This window comes from Hyperolius riggenbachi, chromosome 4 (assembly GCF_040937935.1).
Source record: "Hyperolius riggenbachi isolate aHypRig1 chromosome 4, aHypRig1.pri, whole genome shotgun sequence".
NCBI lineage: Eukaryota > Metazoa > Chordata > Amphibia > Anura > Hyperoliidae > Hyperolius > Hyperolius riggenbachi.
Window position 1 is genome coordinate 151,499,744 of NC_090649.1, and position 16,781 is coordinate 151,516,524.

Below are 16,781 nucleotides of genomic sequence, written 5' to 3' on the forward strand. Positions count from 1 at the left end.
ATACATCTTAGCGTTAGTTTGTTGAAACACCACCTTTACTCTGCAGTCATCAGACTCGCAATCTGCTCTAACCAGCAGCAGCGTGTCTTCCTGCCGAGAGCTCTCCTGTCAGCTCTTGTATCGTGTCCGACTACTCTACACACACCGCCTCCTCCATCCATCCACCTCCACACTGTGTCACTGACTGCACAGCCCACATTACACCGGACCAGGAAACACCGTGACACTGACAGCTCTGACGTATATTCCGAGCGCCGTCAAGCGGCTTATGATGATATTAGAGTGCGCCGGATGTGACGGCTGTTTGTTCGGCTGTTGTGTTGCTTGGAAGTAACTGCTCGGTACCGGCCTGGAACAAGATGGGTGTCCCCAAGTTTTATCGCTGGATCTCGGAGCGGTACCCATGCCTCAGCGAAGTGGTGAAAGAGCATCAGGTAAAGCCAAGCGGGGAGTGACGCAGACGTGTGACGTCATCTTCCAGCTGTGTCCTGTCATTGTCACCTCTGGGCTTCTGTCGTCCTCCAAGCTCTGGCCAAACGGGCCCTCTGTTAGAGACTCCATACATTAAACATATCACGTTGAATCTTCTATAACACCTTTTCTCATTTATTTATATATTTAAGTATCATTGCTATTTCTACAGTGGTTTTATAGAGTACACTATAGTGTCCCTCAGGAGGGTGTATTACAGTGTAATGTCCCTAAAATAGTCCAGAGCCAACTTTCTAAATTAAATCAGAATTGATTAAACTCTCAGTATGTTAATGGGGATGTGGTAGGAAACCGAAACTAAGGTGAGGAACATACAAACTACATCCCAGCGGTGTCCGGGCCAAGTCTTGAACCTGGAACTTTTGCAATGCAATGCAAGGCAAGATTGGACTTTAGCGCTGCAAGCCCCAACCCTGAAGGCGTTTAAATCAAAACTGAAAAGCCACTTGGGTACTTATCCGTTAGGTGGCGCTAATTACTATTCCCCCTCCAGGCCGACATGGATAGTAGGGAAAGATGTAACTCTGGTGGAGTTTTGTCGCCACCTAGAGGATGCGCCCGGCTAACGGATAAGTACCCCCACTTGTTTAGTTTGACATTTACTTTTTCGCTATGTATTGGTCTGAGACAAGCTTATGCGCTTTTGGTCCTACGGGACTAAAACGCTTTGCAAATGTTTTGTTGTTTTCCACCGTGTCACCCACTTACCATCTAACCCCACACAAGTGACAATTATTATTGATTTATGAAGCGCCAACATATTCTATGGTGCTATACAGAGTAAGAACAAAACGAGGGGTACATAGTAATACAGACAGTAATATACACAAAATAAAGACACGAGTGCATAATACAGAATCGGTAGACGTAGTAAATGGAGTTACAAATGTAACAAGATGAACAAAATATATAGCGAATTCCAAGATACGAGGATGAGATTTTCCAAGTTTTAAGTGCTACCGGAGGAGGCATTGTAATTAGTGCTCCCTCTAAGTGGATGCCTGTGTGGTTTTGTTTATGCCTTTTATCGAGACACCCTAAAACCCCATCTGTGCATGCTTAGTAGAGTCCTTCTGATATCCCTCCGCCAGCTTGTCGATATGCATCCCATAGGTTTAAAAGCAAGTTAGTGTTAGGAGTGGAGAACGGGGAGAAGAGGTTAGTCAGGCAAATGTCAGGGGGTAAGTTAGTGTGAGTGAGACCACTAGACCACCTAGGTATTCTCCTCACTTAATATAACCAGTAGTACACCCGGATATAGTATAGACCGGGTAGTACAACTCAACACCACACTGGAATGCATGAGGAAATGTTATTCATTTATTCATGGTGCCTTTTTTGGGGCGTGCCTCAAGTATGGGGACGGTCCTTCCATTATACCTCTGCATTTTCTGTAGGAGAGAACCAGATATATTTTCTTGAACCAGATCTTCTAATCACGTTTGGAAAATAATTACCTGACAGCTGATTTATTAAACTGACATGTATGTCATTTATCATTGCTAGTCTACTTTAGGAGATCCAGCAGGAAACCTCATTGAGAAAAAATTTAGCTAATCTATCCGGTAGATGGCACCCTCTTGAACTGCTAGGTTTCTAATAGGTTGTAATAAACTATGCCCACACTATTCAGCCAATCGCAACACTTTGTACTGTAAAGAGTGCTGTGATTGGACAACTGTTCCCTATGAGGTTTCCTGCTGGGTCCTCTAAAGTAGACTAGCACCCATCAATCTTATGAGCCTGATTAATTCTGTGTAAAGACTCGTTTCAGCTAAAGTGCGTTTATGTTCATTGTAGAGCTTGAGGCTTGTTGACGTTCACTTCACAAGTTAGTTATCACACAAGTTCTGTGCTGTACTTTTTATCCAGTAATGTTTCTTTTCACTAATCCGATTTTCATGACTTTTAGGAGTCCATATATAAAGGCACATCCTAGATACAAAATGCTATTTTGTATTCTTAATGGAAATAATTGCTGCCAATTAGGAATGTGATGTAAAATTAGATTTTCCAGCATTTCTGCTATACTAACTGAATTAGCCAGGGCTGAGCAAGACATTTGCAAAGGCTAATCAGAAAGCTAATGATAAATTACTTGACAGCTTGATTAAAGTAAACCTGTGAGTTATTAAAAGCAAAACATTGGATACTTACCATGGGGGAGGGACGCCTCGGGATCCTCCATAGGCTTCCCCCTTCCTCCTCCGCCAGACTTCAAAAAACAAAGCAGGTCGAGAGCCCCAACAGTGCAGTATGTCAAACCAATTGGTCATAAGAGTAATTATATGAGAATATACTCACAAAGGATGGTTACCTGTGGTCGACCACTGGCAATCCAGCGCAGGAGATTTGGGCATAGCCGGCGCCACCATAGACCGTAATAGGAATTACGACTATAGCGGCACACAGTGAGTAACTTTAGTGCCGTCAGAAGACGGAGCTGAAGTTACTTCTAAAACACTATAATTCAGCCTCCAGCAATTGCTGGAAGCCGAACAATTTCATTCCCCACTATCCACGTGGATCTAGAGGGGGAATAGTATTTAGCGTCGCCGGGAACTTGTGCAGTAGCAGAATAAGCCATACCGGCTATCTCCTGCGCCCAAGTCTCCCGGCGGCGAATTCTCTCGTACGCATCTGTAATAACCACTCAGTAGGCAGGTGGAGAGATTAGATCTGACCCCACTCGGGCTATAAAATGTTTCTCTCAGTAGAATAAAAGTGGGTAACACTCCACCAGGAGTGGACACTCAGAATAAACAATTGTTTAAAACGGAGGCGCCAGATAAGGATAAAATAATTAAAAAACGTTTTAAAAAATCCTCATTCCACCCGCTAATGTTGGGGTTCCTTGAGATCCAAATATTATTTCAAGGGTTCCTCCTGGGTCTAAAGATTGAGAAAGGCTGGCGTAGAAGGGGGTTAGAATCACTTTTAGGATGTTACTGCTGACTTTTAGGTGTTTTCCTCACTTCCTGTCTTGTGAGAAAGTAGCCAAATCTATCTATTAACCACCCTGGCGTTCTGATTAAATCGCCAGGGTGGCTGCGGGAGGGTTTTTTTTAAATAAAAAAAAAACTATTTCATGCAGCCAACTGAAAGTTGGCTGCATGAAAGCCCACTAGAGGGCGCTCCGGAGGCGATCTTCCGATCGCCTCCGGCGCCCAGAATAAACAAGGAAGGCCGCAATGAGCGGCCTTCCTTGTTTTGCTTATATCGTCGCCATAGCGACGAGCGGAGTGACGTCATCGACGTCAGCCGACGTCCTGACGTCAGCCGCCTCCGATCCAGCCCTTAGCGCTGGCCGGAACTTTTTGTTCCGGCTGCGCAGGGCTCAGGCGGCTGGGGGGACCCTCTTTCGCCGCTGCTCGCGGCGAATCGCCGCAGAGCGGCGGCGATCAGTCAGCACACGCGGCTGGCAAAGTGCCGGCTGCGTGTGCTGCACTTTATTTGATAGAAATCGGCCCAGCAGGGCCTGAGCGGCAGCCTCCGGCGGTGATGGACGAGCTGAGCTCGTCCAGACCGCTCAGGAGGTTAAATTCTAATATAAATTATGCTCCAACCCTTTTTACATCCCTCTATTCAATATCCACACTTCCCACCTGGCCTTGAATCCACAAACTTTAACTGGTGGAAAAACCACCAGATACGTAAGTCTTTGGACCTATTGTCTGGGTGGCATCTTATAATCTTCCTAAGAACTGAGGGATCAGAATTTTGATTTTATTTTTTTAATTTATTTTTTTTCATTATCATTTCTCAAGAGATACAGTGCTCACATATTTGTGGCCTGCGCGGGTCTAATTTTTCAGCCCCACTACGCGCACCCGAACCGCAACCCGTTTTCTGGTGAATCTGGTACCCACAGACCTGCTACTCGCACCCGATCCACAACCCAATTAAGATCAAAACTGGTACCTGAACCTGACCCGCATTTCCGGTAACCTGCACGTACCTGAAGCCCTGTGCGGGTCTAATTTTTTCCCCACAATCCTTCAGGGCAAAGGTGAGACCTTGCTCCTCCCAGGAACAGGAACAGACAGCACTTCCCCTATAAAAAAGTCACATGGTTAGTCCACCCTCAGTGCTGTTTGTTCCTGCGTCCAGGCAGGTCGGCATCTCCCCTCTGGGTGAAGCCTGTGTGCTGGGCTGCAGGTGGATCCTTCTGGGTGGCTGAGACTGTGGTACTGAGGCAGTCTGGCCATGCGCCCCAGGCTGGATCTTTACTGGGGTTTGCCTACCTTTCTCTCCCGCTGCCAGGGAGAGCAAGTGTGGAAGGCGTGGGTTCCCCTTGGCGGCCTTGCGGCAGAGGAGCAGGACGGAGGTAAGCCAGCGGCCATGTGCAGCGTGGAGCGCATTGCGGCCATTAGGACGCTTGGCCGCGTCCGGATGCGTAATTTCCGGCGGGTATGCCGAATGTAGCAAATTGTAGAGCTGGTTCATTACTCCTTCTGAACCTCCGGTCCGCTCCTCATCCAATTGTGGCAGGCCGGATATGTTTTAAAAGGGAGGCTGCGCAGGCCTGTTTGCACTGTTGCTCAGAGGGAGTTTGGTCCTGCGCTGGACATGAAAGTTTGGAGACATGTCAGACGCTGAGAGGATTGAGAGCAACCAGGCCGACCAGAAGGTGAGATAATGGCTTCTCTTTCTGGGCTAAAGGTGCTAAAGCTGTACAGAGTTAAATGCCTTGTTGGTTTTGTTTGTTTGCAGGCCAAAACTGAGGCCGCTGCTAAATCTGCTGAGGCTGCTGCTGCAGATAAGCATAGGCTCCCTCCTAATTATAAGAGATGCCCTTTGTGCAATGTTAAGCTAATGTTGCCCTATGCAAAGACTCTGTCAGTTGTGCATAGAGAGGGTTATGAGGGAGGAGCCGGTTCACTCTGTTCAGAATACATTGAGATCCTTTAGAGAGGAGATTAATGCTTCATTGGAATCAATTAAGTCTTCATTATTGAATGCTAATCCATCTACTTCTCAGGTTGCTGTATCTGGAGTATCTGTGACTGAGGTTGATGTTAGTCAGGCTGAGTTTGCAGCTAGTTCTGAGGATTCAGACATTAGAGAAATAAAATCTGAGTCTGTTCCAAAGTTTAAATTCCGTATTGAGGATACGGAGGCGTTGATTGCTGCCATTAATTACTCTTTTGGAGTTGAGTAAGGATGTGGTAGCTAATTTGTCTATTCATGATCAATTATACAAAGCTAAAGGATCCACTGGATAAAAAAGCGGATGCTTATTTGAAGAGGTCTTTGGAGGCTAGTGTGGCTATGTTTAGGCTGGCTGTTGCCTCTACATGTGTGGTCAAAGCTTTGGAGCTGTGGATTAATCAGCTCAGAGCTAATATACTGGCACCTGTTGAGTATTTGTTGAATTCTATTGCGATTCTCATTAAATCTGCTGCATATTTAGATGATTCCTCGGCTGAGGCAATTAGGTTTACACCCACTGCTGAAATTAATGATCAGCTTTGGAAAGTACATCGAACAAAAAGAAAAAATTTTTCCTAAAAAGAAAAAAGCTGTTGCAACTAAAGTTTTTTTGTGTGATCAAAGAGATGCCTCCAAAGATCAGAGAAAAGGCAGAAAGTGGACTTCTGACAAGTCCGGGAAAAGGGGCTTTAAATATAAAGCTCCGAAAACCCAGTCAAAATCCCAATGACTCGTGTAAGGCGGTGGGGGGAGGCTAAGATGCTTCTCTCTCAGGTGGGCAAAAGGGGCAAAAAGCCCGTTTATTTGCCGAACAATAAAGTTTGGTTACCAAATAGTTTGCGCTCCATCCATCGTCAAGATTTGTGGTCTCAAAGGCCCCAGGAGATCCCACTCTGTTTCCAGAAATTTTGAGTATATTGCAAAACATGCTAAAACAGAATGTATTTTATCCTGTGCCGGATCAAACAATCCGAAACAGTCTGTATGCATGTTGGATTATTAGGGCTCTGTACAAATTAACAAGCTGACACATCATTGCATTCCAGCGGTGTGTAGCTGCTAAGGGTAACAATGGTTAATTTGCATATAGTCAGCAGTGATGCTCTGGGAGACATCTCAAGCTCACTCCAACCTGAATTCTTGCAAATTCTTTCTGTTTTAAGAAAGCAAACTTTTTTGCTTTTCTTAGCATTTTAGTAAGAGGGCTTTTAGGACCATTGTAGCCTCTTACACACTCTGAGTTCTGGGTCACCATGAGCTTGCTGGTTAGTCTGTATCCTGTGCCAGTAAAGGAACAAAAGCAAAGCTTCTGTTTCACTATTTTTGTAGTAAAAAGTCGTCGGGCAAGTTTCGCCTGATTCTGAACCTAAAAAGACTTAACCTGTTATGAGACAGAAAAAGTTCGGATGGAATCCATTTTTTTTCAGTAAGGGAGCTACTGTTTCCAGGGGCCTTTATGGCATCTCTCGATCTAAGAGATGCATATTGGCATTCACCAAAAATCGCAAAAATTCCTAAAATTTGCAGTTGGAGAAAATAGGAGGGTAGAACACTACCAGTTTGTTTGCCTTTCGTTTGGGATCACTTCTGCCCCAAGAGTGTTCACAAAGATGCTGGGAGAAGCATTGATTCCGTTAAGAGAGCAGTCGATTTTAATCATTCCGTGTTTAGACGACTTGCTTATTCTCGGAAGTTCAGCAGATCAACTGACAAACCATTTAAATCTGGTATCGGAACATCTCCGATCCCTAGGTTGGATTATCAACCTAGAGAAGTACTCTTTGATTCCAAGTCAGAAAACGCCTTTTCTAGGCATGCTAGTGCATTCATTAAAACAGAGGATTTTCTTTCCTCCGGAAAATATCCTAAAGATAAATTTGGCAGTGAAATCATTACAGAGGGAAGACAAGGTTTCCCTAAGGATGATTTTGTCTGTGCTGGGATTGATGTCATCCACAATGGTGGCAGTACCCTGGGCACTGGCGCACGCCAGGAAGTTGCAGAGTTTCCTTCTAGGAAATTGGGACGGTCGTCCATAAACATAAGATTTCAAAGTCACAATTCCTCAAACTGTGGTGTTGTCTCTGCAGTGGTGGTTGGAGGAATCCAACCTTGTGAAAGGAAGGCTTTGGAAGGAGCCTGTAGACAAGGTAATTACTACGGATGCAAGCGCTTGGGGCTGGAGAGCTCGTATAGCTCACAGAGCCTTTCAAGGGAAGTGGACAGAACTGGAGTCTGAGGTCATCCAACTGGAGGGAATTAAGGGCAGTAAAGCGGGCCTTATTTCAGGCGCGATCGATACTGTCACAGTCCAATGTTCTGATCGACTCTGACAATGTTACGGCAGTAGCGTTTTGTCAACAAACAGGAAGGCACGAGATCCCTGTTGTTGCAAGAAGAAGTGGAGGAGATCTTGTCCTGGGCAGGAAAGAATGTGTTATCCTTGAGAGCTGTTCGTCTCGAGGGAAAACTCAATATAGAGGCAGACAAACTGAGCAGAAGCAGGATTCTGTCATCAGAGTGGTCTCTAAACAGAGAGAGGTGTTCCCAGACATCACAAAACGATGGGGAACACAGTCAATCGATCTGTTCACAACAGAAGATCATGCCCAGATTCAGAGTTTCTTCTCCCTCAATCCAAAAAAAGCATATATCTGGGGGTGACTGCATTCATTCAGGAGTGGAACTTTCCACTTCGGTATGCATTTCCTCCTCTCAATTTGATTCCTGCAGTTATCAACAAGAGGTTGTCAAAATCTGATGATTTTGATTGCACCTTAGGGGACCCTTGGAGACTTCCTTGCAGGCCAGATCTGCTGCTGCAAGGGAACCTGTGGCATCCACATCCAGGCAGATTGAATCTGTCAGTCTGGATCCTTACTCAAAAATTGGGAGTATCTGACAAGGCAGACTCTACATTGATTGGTATCCGTAAAGAAGTTACTAGGAAGATTTACTTGAAATGCTGGAAAACTTTCCATCTTCGGCTGTCCGGCTTTAAGTTTGATAGCCTGTCAGTTCCAGCAGTCCTGGATTTTCTTCAGGAGGGTTGGGATAAAAATGTTTCTGTAAGTACGCTTAAAGTGCAGATTGCTGCTTTATCTGCTTTTTCAGTTATCCCCTTGTCTTCCTCTCCTTTTGATAGTGAGGTTTCTGAAGGCTTTTTCTAGGAAACTGCCAGTTTATAAACCATATGTTTCTCCTTGAGATTATCAGGGGTTTTAAAGGGACTGTCCAAAGGTTCCTTAGAGCCTCTTAAGGACAGTTCTTTTAGATATCTTACATTAAAAACAGTATTTTTTAGTAGTCATCACTACAGCCAGAAGGGTCAGTGAGCTACAAGCTTTGTCTATGAAAAGTCCTTACTTTCAGGATACATTAGGGTTACAGGCATATCCAGAGTTTTGTCCGAAGATTATGTCTAGGTTTCACAGGTCGCATGATATTATGTTGCCTACTTTCTGTGTGAATCCAAAGTGTGGAAAAGAGAGGATTTTTCACTCATTAGATGTTAGAAGATGTGTTCTGGAATATTTGAACAGAACTGCAGATGTCAGGAATACAGATTCTTTGTTTTATTTTCAGGGAAAACTGTAGGTCAGAGAGCTTCTAAATCTACTATAGCTAATTGGATTAGGTTAGCTATTATAGAAGCTTACAGAGTTATGGGAAGTGAGGCTCCTGCCTCATTTAAAGTGCATTCTACTAGAGCTAGGGCAGCTTCTTGGGCTAATAATGCAGGGGCTTCGCCTGAGCAAATATGTAAGGCAGCAACGTAGTCAAGCTTTTCTACGTTCATCCGTCCTTACCGAATTGATGCAATGTCTGCACACGACCAAGCGTTTGGTAGAAAGGTTCTCCAAGCAGTGGTCCCACCCTGAGGTTGTATTACTTGTTAATCGTCTCACCTTTGCCCTGAAGGATTGTGGGGAAAAAGCAGAGTTAGTACCTGCTAACGATGTTTTCAACAATCCTTCAGGGCAACGATCCCACCCGGGTGTTAATTGTCTGTGTCTGATAGTTGCACGGTTATGGGTTAGTGGAATGTTCACCTGTCGGGTACTTGGCTAAACGCACTGAGGGTGGACTAACCATGTGACTTTTTTATAGGGGAAGTGCTGTCTGTTCCTGTTCCTGGGAGGAGCAAGGTCTCACCTTTGCCCTGAAGGATTGTTGAAAACATCGTTAGCAGGTACTAACTCTGCTTTTCAGCCCCACTACCAGCACCCGACTCACAACCCGCTTTCTGGTGAATCTGGTACCCACACCCGACCCGCTACCTGCACCCAACCCGCAACCCGATTAAAATCAAAACGGGTACCTGAACCCAACCTGCATTTCGGGTAACACCTGGGTACCTGACCTGATGCCCTGTGCGGGTCTAATTTTTCAGACCCACAGCCCCGCTACTTGTACCTGACCCGCAACCCACTTTCTGGTGAATGTGGTACCTACAGACCCGCAACCCAATTAAAATCAAAATGGGTACCCGAACCTGACCCACATTTCATGTCACGCACGAGCACCTGACCTGATGCAGGCCTCTATCACAAATAATTGTATTTTTGCAGTAGAGATTAGAGATGGTTGGCACCAGGTGCTGGCTGACCTCAGACTCAAAGTGTTCACTCCTTTCCCTAGAGTTGTGCTCACAGGTAACTTTGATCAATTTGTAGTAAAGAAGGAAGAAGGAGCACCAGCTCTGCTTGTTAAGGTTTATTGCGGACACTTTGACAATACAGGCATACCAGTTAAGGACTAGGTGTGGATACCGGCCTAACAGCCGTTTCGCAGCTCCTGCTGCTTTCTCAAAGGCGACAGAGGTATGATATGATGCGAATACATCTATTTCATACTCTCAGAACACGTGAAAATGGTGAAGAAAAAAAAAAAAAAAACACCAAAAAAAAAATACTTTTTTATTTCCAAACGATATATTGTCACCAAACTTTGTACTAGGGACATAATTAAAGGACAAATGGGCAGATAGAATGTGTGGGTTTTATGTACAGTAGCAGTGTTTATATTAAAACCAATGGGGAATGAAATTAGAGAAATAGTGATTTTTTTTCCTTGTATTTCCCTTTAAAATGCATAGAATGTAAAGTAATTATTATAAACAAATAACAACCCCACAAAGCCCAATTTGTGGTGAAAAAAACAAGATCTAGATCATTTCATTGTGATTAGTAGTGATTAAGCTATTGGCAAATGGAAGGGATGAGCACTGAAAGGTGAAAATCGCTCTTGTCCGTTAGGGTAAAAACCGCCTTGGGGTGAAGTGGTTAAAAGGCTCACATATAAAGCCATGTGAATGCACTAAAACACTAGATAAGTTCTTCCCCAAAGGGGTGAAAGCACAAGTCCTGTACTCCAATATGAATTTGCTGTCCCTTTGAATGATTGGATGCGCTGTGGCCAAAAATGGAAAGATAACTTTTCCTGTAAACAAAAACACAGACTAAGGCCTGGCACCCACTAGCAGTATGTTTCTAAGTATTTTCTAAGGGCCAATTCACACTACAAGTAGCAAAACGGTAGCGCACCGTGATTAGCGCGGTAAAAATGACTGGACACCCTCACGATGCCCAACGATTGCGATCAGCTCTTTGTTAACCACTTCCCGACCGCCGTATATACAATTGGCGGCCGGGAAGTGGACCCAACAAGGACCGCCGTATAGACAAATGGTGGTGGTCCTTTTACGGGCATGGGCGGCGCGATCGCGTCATTCGTGACGCGATCGGACGCCTGGCTCCGCCCCCGTCGCGCTGTAACCCGCCGGCCGTTCGGAAGCGCCGGCGGGTTACTAGCACCCGGATCGCCGCATACAAAGTGTATAATACACTTTGTAATGTATACAAAGTGTATTATACAGGCTGCCTCCTGCCCTGGTGGTCCCAGTGTCCGAGGGACCACCAGGGCAGGCTGCAGCCACCCTAGTCTGCACCCAAGCACACTGATTTCCCCCCCCCCCCTGCCCCCTGATCGCCCACAGCACCCCTCAGACCCCACCCCCCTGCCCACCCCCCATACCCCTGTTTGCACCCAATCACCCATCAATCACTCCCTGTCACTATCTGTCAACGCTATTTTTTTATGCCCTAAACTGCCCCCTGCTCCCTCCTGATCACCCCCCCCCCACCCCTCAGATTCTCCCCAGACCCCCCCCCCCCCGTGTACTGTATGCATCTATCCCCCTGTTCACCTGTCAATCGCCTGTCAATCACCCGCTGTCACTGCCACCCATCAATCAGCCCCTAACCTGCCCCTTGCGGGCAATCTGATCACCCACCCACACCAATAGATCGCCCGCAGATCCGACGTCAGATCACCTCCCAAGTGCAGTGTTTACATCTGTTCTCTACCCTAAACACCCACTAATTACCCATCAATCACCCCCTATCACCACCTGTCACTGTTACCCATCAGATCAGACCCTAATCTGCCCCTTGCGGGCACCCAATCACCCGCCTACACGTTCAGATTGCCCTCAGACCCCCCCTTATCAATTCGCCAGCGCAATATTTACATCTGTTCTTCCCTGTAATAACCCATTGATCACCTGTCAATCACCCATCAATCACCCCCTGTCACTGCCACCCATCAATCACCCCCTGTCACTGCCACCCATCAATCAGCCCCTAACCTACCCCTTGTGGGCAATCTGATCACCCACCCACACCAATAGATCGCCCGCAGATCCGACGTCAGATCACCTCCCAAGTGCATTGTTTACATCTGTTCTCTACCCTAAACACCCACTAATTACCCATCAATCACCCCCTGTCACTGCTACCTATCAGATTAGACCCCTATCTGCCCCTAGGGCACTCAATCACCCGCCCACACCCTCAGAACGCCCTCAGACCCCAGCCCTGATCACCTCGCCAGTGCATTGCTTGCATCTATTCCCCCCTCTAATCACACCTTGAGACACCCATCAATCACCTCCTGTCACCCCCTAGCACACCTACCCATCAGATCAGGCCCTAATTTGCCCCGTGTGGGCTCCTGATCACTCGGCCAAACCCTCAGATCCCCCTCAGACCCGCTTCCGATCACCTCCCCAGTGCATTGATTGCATCTATTTTCCCCTCTAACCGCCCCTGAGACACCCATCAATCACCTCCTGTCACCCCCCCCTAGCACTCCTATCCATCAGATCAGGCCCAATACAACCTGTCATCTAAAAGGCCACCCTGCTTATGACCGGTTCCACAAAATTCGCCCCCTCATAGACCACCTGTCATCAAAATTTGCAGATGCTTATACCCCTGAACAGTCATTTTGAGACATTTGGTTTCCAGACTACTCACGGTTTTGGGCCCATAAAATGCCAGGGCGGTATAGGAACCCCACAAGTGACCCCATTTTAGAAAAAAGACACCCCAAGGTATTTTGTTAGGTGTATGACAAGTGCATAGAAGATTTTATTTTTTGTCAAAAGTTAGCGGAAATTGATTTTTATTGTTTTTTTTTTCACAAAGTGTCAATTTTCACTAACTTGTGACAAAAAATAAAATCTTCTATGAACTTGCCATACACCTAACGGAATACCTTGGGGTGTCTTCTTTCTGAAATGGGGTCACTTGTGGGGTTCCTATACTGCCCTGGCATTTTAGGGGCCCTAAACCGTGAGGAGTAGTCTAGAAAACAAATGCCTCAAAATGACCTGTGAATAGGACGTTGGGCTCCTTAGCGCACCTAGGCTGAAAAAAAGTGTCACACGTGGTACCGCCGTACTCAGGAAAAGTAGTATAATGTGTTTTGGGGTGTATTTTTACACATACCCATGCTGGGTGGGAGAAATCGCTCTGTAAATGGACAATTGTGTGTAAAAAAAAAAAAATCAAACAATTGTCATTTACAGAGAGATTTCTCCCACCCAGCATGGGTATGTGTAAAAATACACCCCAAAATACATTATACTACTTCTCCTGAGTACGGCGGTACCACATGTGTGGCACTTTTTTACACCCTAAGTACGCGAAGGGGCCCAAAGTCCAATGAGTACCTTTAGGATTTCACAGGTCATTTTGCGACATTTGGTTTCAAGACTACTCCTCACGGTTTAGGGCCCCTAAAATGCCAGGGCAGTATAGGAACCCCACAAATGACCCCATTCTAGAAAGAAGACACCCAAAGGTATTCCGTTAGGAGTATGGTGAGTTCATAGAAGATTTTATTTTTTGTCACAAGTTAGCGGAAAATGACACTTTGTGAAAAAAACAATTAAAATCAACTTGTGACAAAAAAATAAAAACTTCTATGAACTCACCATACTCCTAACGGAATACCTTGGGGTGTCTTCTTTCTAAAATGGGGTCATTAATGGGGTTCCTATACTGCCCTGGCATTTTAGGGGCCCTAAACCGTGAGGAGTAGTCTTGGAACAAAAATGACCTGTGAAATCCTAAAGGTACTTATTGGACTTTGGGCCCCTTAGCGCGGTTAGGGTGCAAAAAAGTGCCACACATGTGGTATCGCCGTACTCAGGAGAAGTAGTATAATGTGTTTTGGGGTGTATTTTTACACATACCCATGCTGAGTGGGAGAAATATCTCTGTAAATGGACAATTGTGTGTGTAAAAAAAAAAAAAAAAAAAAAAAAAAAAAAAAAAAAAAAAATAAAAAAAAAAAATCAAACAATTGTCATTTACAGAGATATTTCTCCCACCCAGCATGGGTATGTGTAAAAATACACCCCAAAACACATTCTACTACTTCTCCTGAGTACGGCAATACCACATGTGTGGCACTTTTTTGCAGCCTAACTGCGCTAAGGGGCCCAAAGTCCAATGAGCACCTTTAGGACTCTTTCACATCAGACAACGCGAACAGGAGCCGTTCTCCTGCACGCGTTGTCTGCCTGCGGCGTGTCGTCGGGTATCTGCGGTGCGACGCAATCAGCGGCGGTAGCTGGTAATTAAACCCGACGGAAAACGCCGGCTCGCGGGTGCGTTGGAGGATAAACTGCACCCGGGTGCGTCGGAACCGCAACGCATCGAAACACAGCGTCGAGTGTGAAAGGTAAAATGAAAGTCTATGGACTTTCATCTTACCTTGGTTAACGCAAAGTGCTTCCGTTTGCGTTAACGCAGAAAGTCTGCCCTAATGTGAAAGAGCCCTTAGGCTTTACAGGGGTGCTTACAATTTAGCACCCCCCAAAATGTCAGGACAGTGAACACACCCCACAAACTACCCCATTTTGGAAAGTAGACACTTCAAGGTATTCTGAGAGGGGCATGGTGAGTCCGTGGCAGATTTCACTTTTTTTTGTCGCAAGTTAGAAGGAATGGAAACTTTTTTTTTTTTTGTTGTCACAGTGTCATTTTCCGCTTACTTGTGACAAAAAATATCTTCAATGAACTCACTATGCCTCTCAGTGAATACTTTGGGATGTCTTCTTTCCAAAATGGGGTCATTTGGGGGGTATTTATACTATCCTGGAATTCTAGCCCCTCATGAAACATGACAGGTGCTCAGAAAAGTCAGAGATGCTGGAAAATGGGAAAATTCACTTTTGGCACCATAGTTTGTAAACGCTATAACTTTTACCCAAACCAATAAATATAGGCTGAATGGGTTTTTTTAATCAAAAACATGTTTGTCCACATTTTTGTGCTGCATGTATACAGAAATTTTACTTTATTTGAAAAATGTCAGCACAGAAACTTAAAAAAATAATAATTTTTTTGACAAAATTCATGTCTTTTTTGATGAATATAATAAAAAGTAAAAATCGCAGCAGCAATCAAACAGCACCAAAAGAAAGCTTTATTAGTGACAAGAAAAGGAGCCAAAATTCATTTAGGTGGTAGGTTGTATAAGCGAGCAATAAACCGTGAAAGCTGCAGTGGTCTGAATGGAAAAAAAGTGCCTGGTCCTTAAGGGGGGTAAAGCCCACGGTCCTCAAGTGGTTAAGCACTGTACCTCGATCGCTCGAGAATCGCACCAAAATGCATGCAACGCGTTTGTGATTGCCGCTAATTGCGGAAACGCCCAAGATCGGCGGTAATGAGAACACTGCCATATAGTTACCATTGCACTTGCGCTCTAAAAAGCGCCAGCGCTTTGGCAATTAACAGTAATCGCCCTAGTGTGAATGGGCCCTAAGCACTTGTGAATTGAAAAGCTCTTGCTAATGTAATGCCTTCTGTGTGATCCTACTTGAGTGATGTAATTTTCTAAAAGTCACCCATAGCATTGCATTAGTAAGAACTTTTCAAATCACAAATTCTTAGTAAAGAGCTGCTAGTGGGTCCCCAGGCCTAGTGGACCTATGCTTCCTACCAGGGCTGTGGGGTTGGAGCAATTCTTGGGTACCTGGAGTTGTAGTCTGGAAAAATGCTCTGACTCTTAATACATTTAAGACATATATAACACACAGTATATACTTATGAAATCAATTAATTTGATATGGTGTTAAATTTGGGGTTGGTGACAACAAATTAAAGAATAATGAAGCGAAAGGGATATTAAGACTGCTGTATTGTTTTCCTTTTAACCACTTAAAGAGGAACTCCAGTGAAAATAATGTAATAAAAAAGTGCTTCATTTTTGCAATAATTATGTATAAATTATTTAGTCAGTGTTTGCCCATTGTAAAAGCTTTCCTGTACCTGATTTACATTATAACATTTATCACATGGTAACATTTTTACTGCTTTTTTGGCAGTTGTAAACAGCTGTTTCCCACAATGCAACAAGGCTCCCACAGTGTGATGTCAGTACCTCAGTGCTGTGAGGCGCTGACTTCATTTGTGGGAGGGGTTTCACCACAATATCAGCCATACAGAGCCCCCTGATGATCCGTTTGAGAAAAGGAATAGATTTCTCATGTAAAAGGGGACATCAGCTACTGATTGGGATGAAGTTCAATTCTTGGTTATGGTTTCTCTTTAAGTCTATCTGGACGGATATATCCGTCCAGATAGCCTGCACTGCTGCTCATTTTTATTTTTTGAATTATGAGCTTGTAATAAATGATGGACGCAAAACTGAAAATATGCACCTTTATTTCCAAATAATATATCGGCACCATACATTATGATAGGGACATAATTTAAATGGTGTAATAACCGGGACAAAAATGGGAAAATAAAATACATGAGTTTTAATCAGGGTAGCATTTATTATTTTTAAACTATAATGGCCGAAAACTGAGAAATAATTTTTTTCAATTTTTTTTCTTAATCTTCATGTTAAAATGGATTTATAATAAAAATAATTCTTAGCAAAATGTACCACCCAAAGAAAGCCTAAATGGGGGTGGAAATAATATGTAGATCATTTCATTGTGATAAGTAGTGATAAAGTTATTGGCGAATGAATGGGTGGTGTAAGTTGCTCGG

General features: G+C 44.6%; 1 protein-coding gene across 2 annotated transcripts in view; it reads left to right on the forward strand.

The window, feature by feature from the left end:
* Positions 1-278: 278 nt before the first annotated feature.
* Positions 279-16,781, forward strand: part of XRN1 (5'-3' exoribonuclease 1) — a 131,273-nt gene continuing 114,770 nt past the window's right edge. For both annotated transcript variants that reach the window (XM_068280785.1, XM_068280786.1), the window contains exon 1: positions 279-434. In XM_068280785.1, the coding sequence (XP_068136886.1) occupies positions 360-434 (75 nt within the window). In that variant the 5' untranslated portion in view covers positions 279-359. The remainder of the gene's footprint in view (positions 435-16,781) is intronic.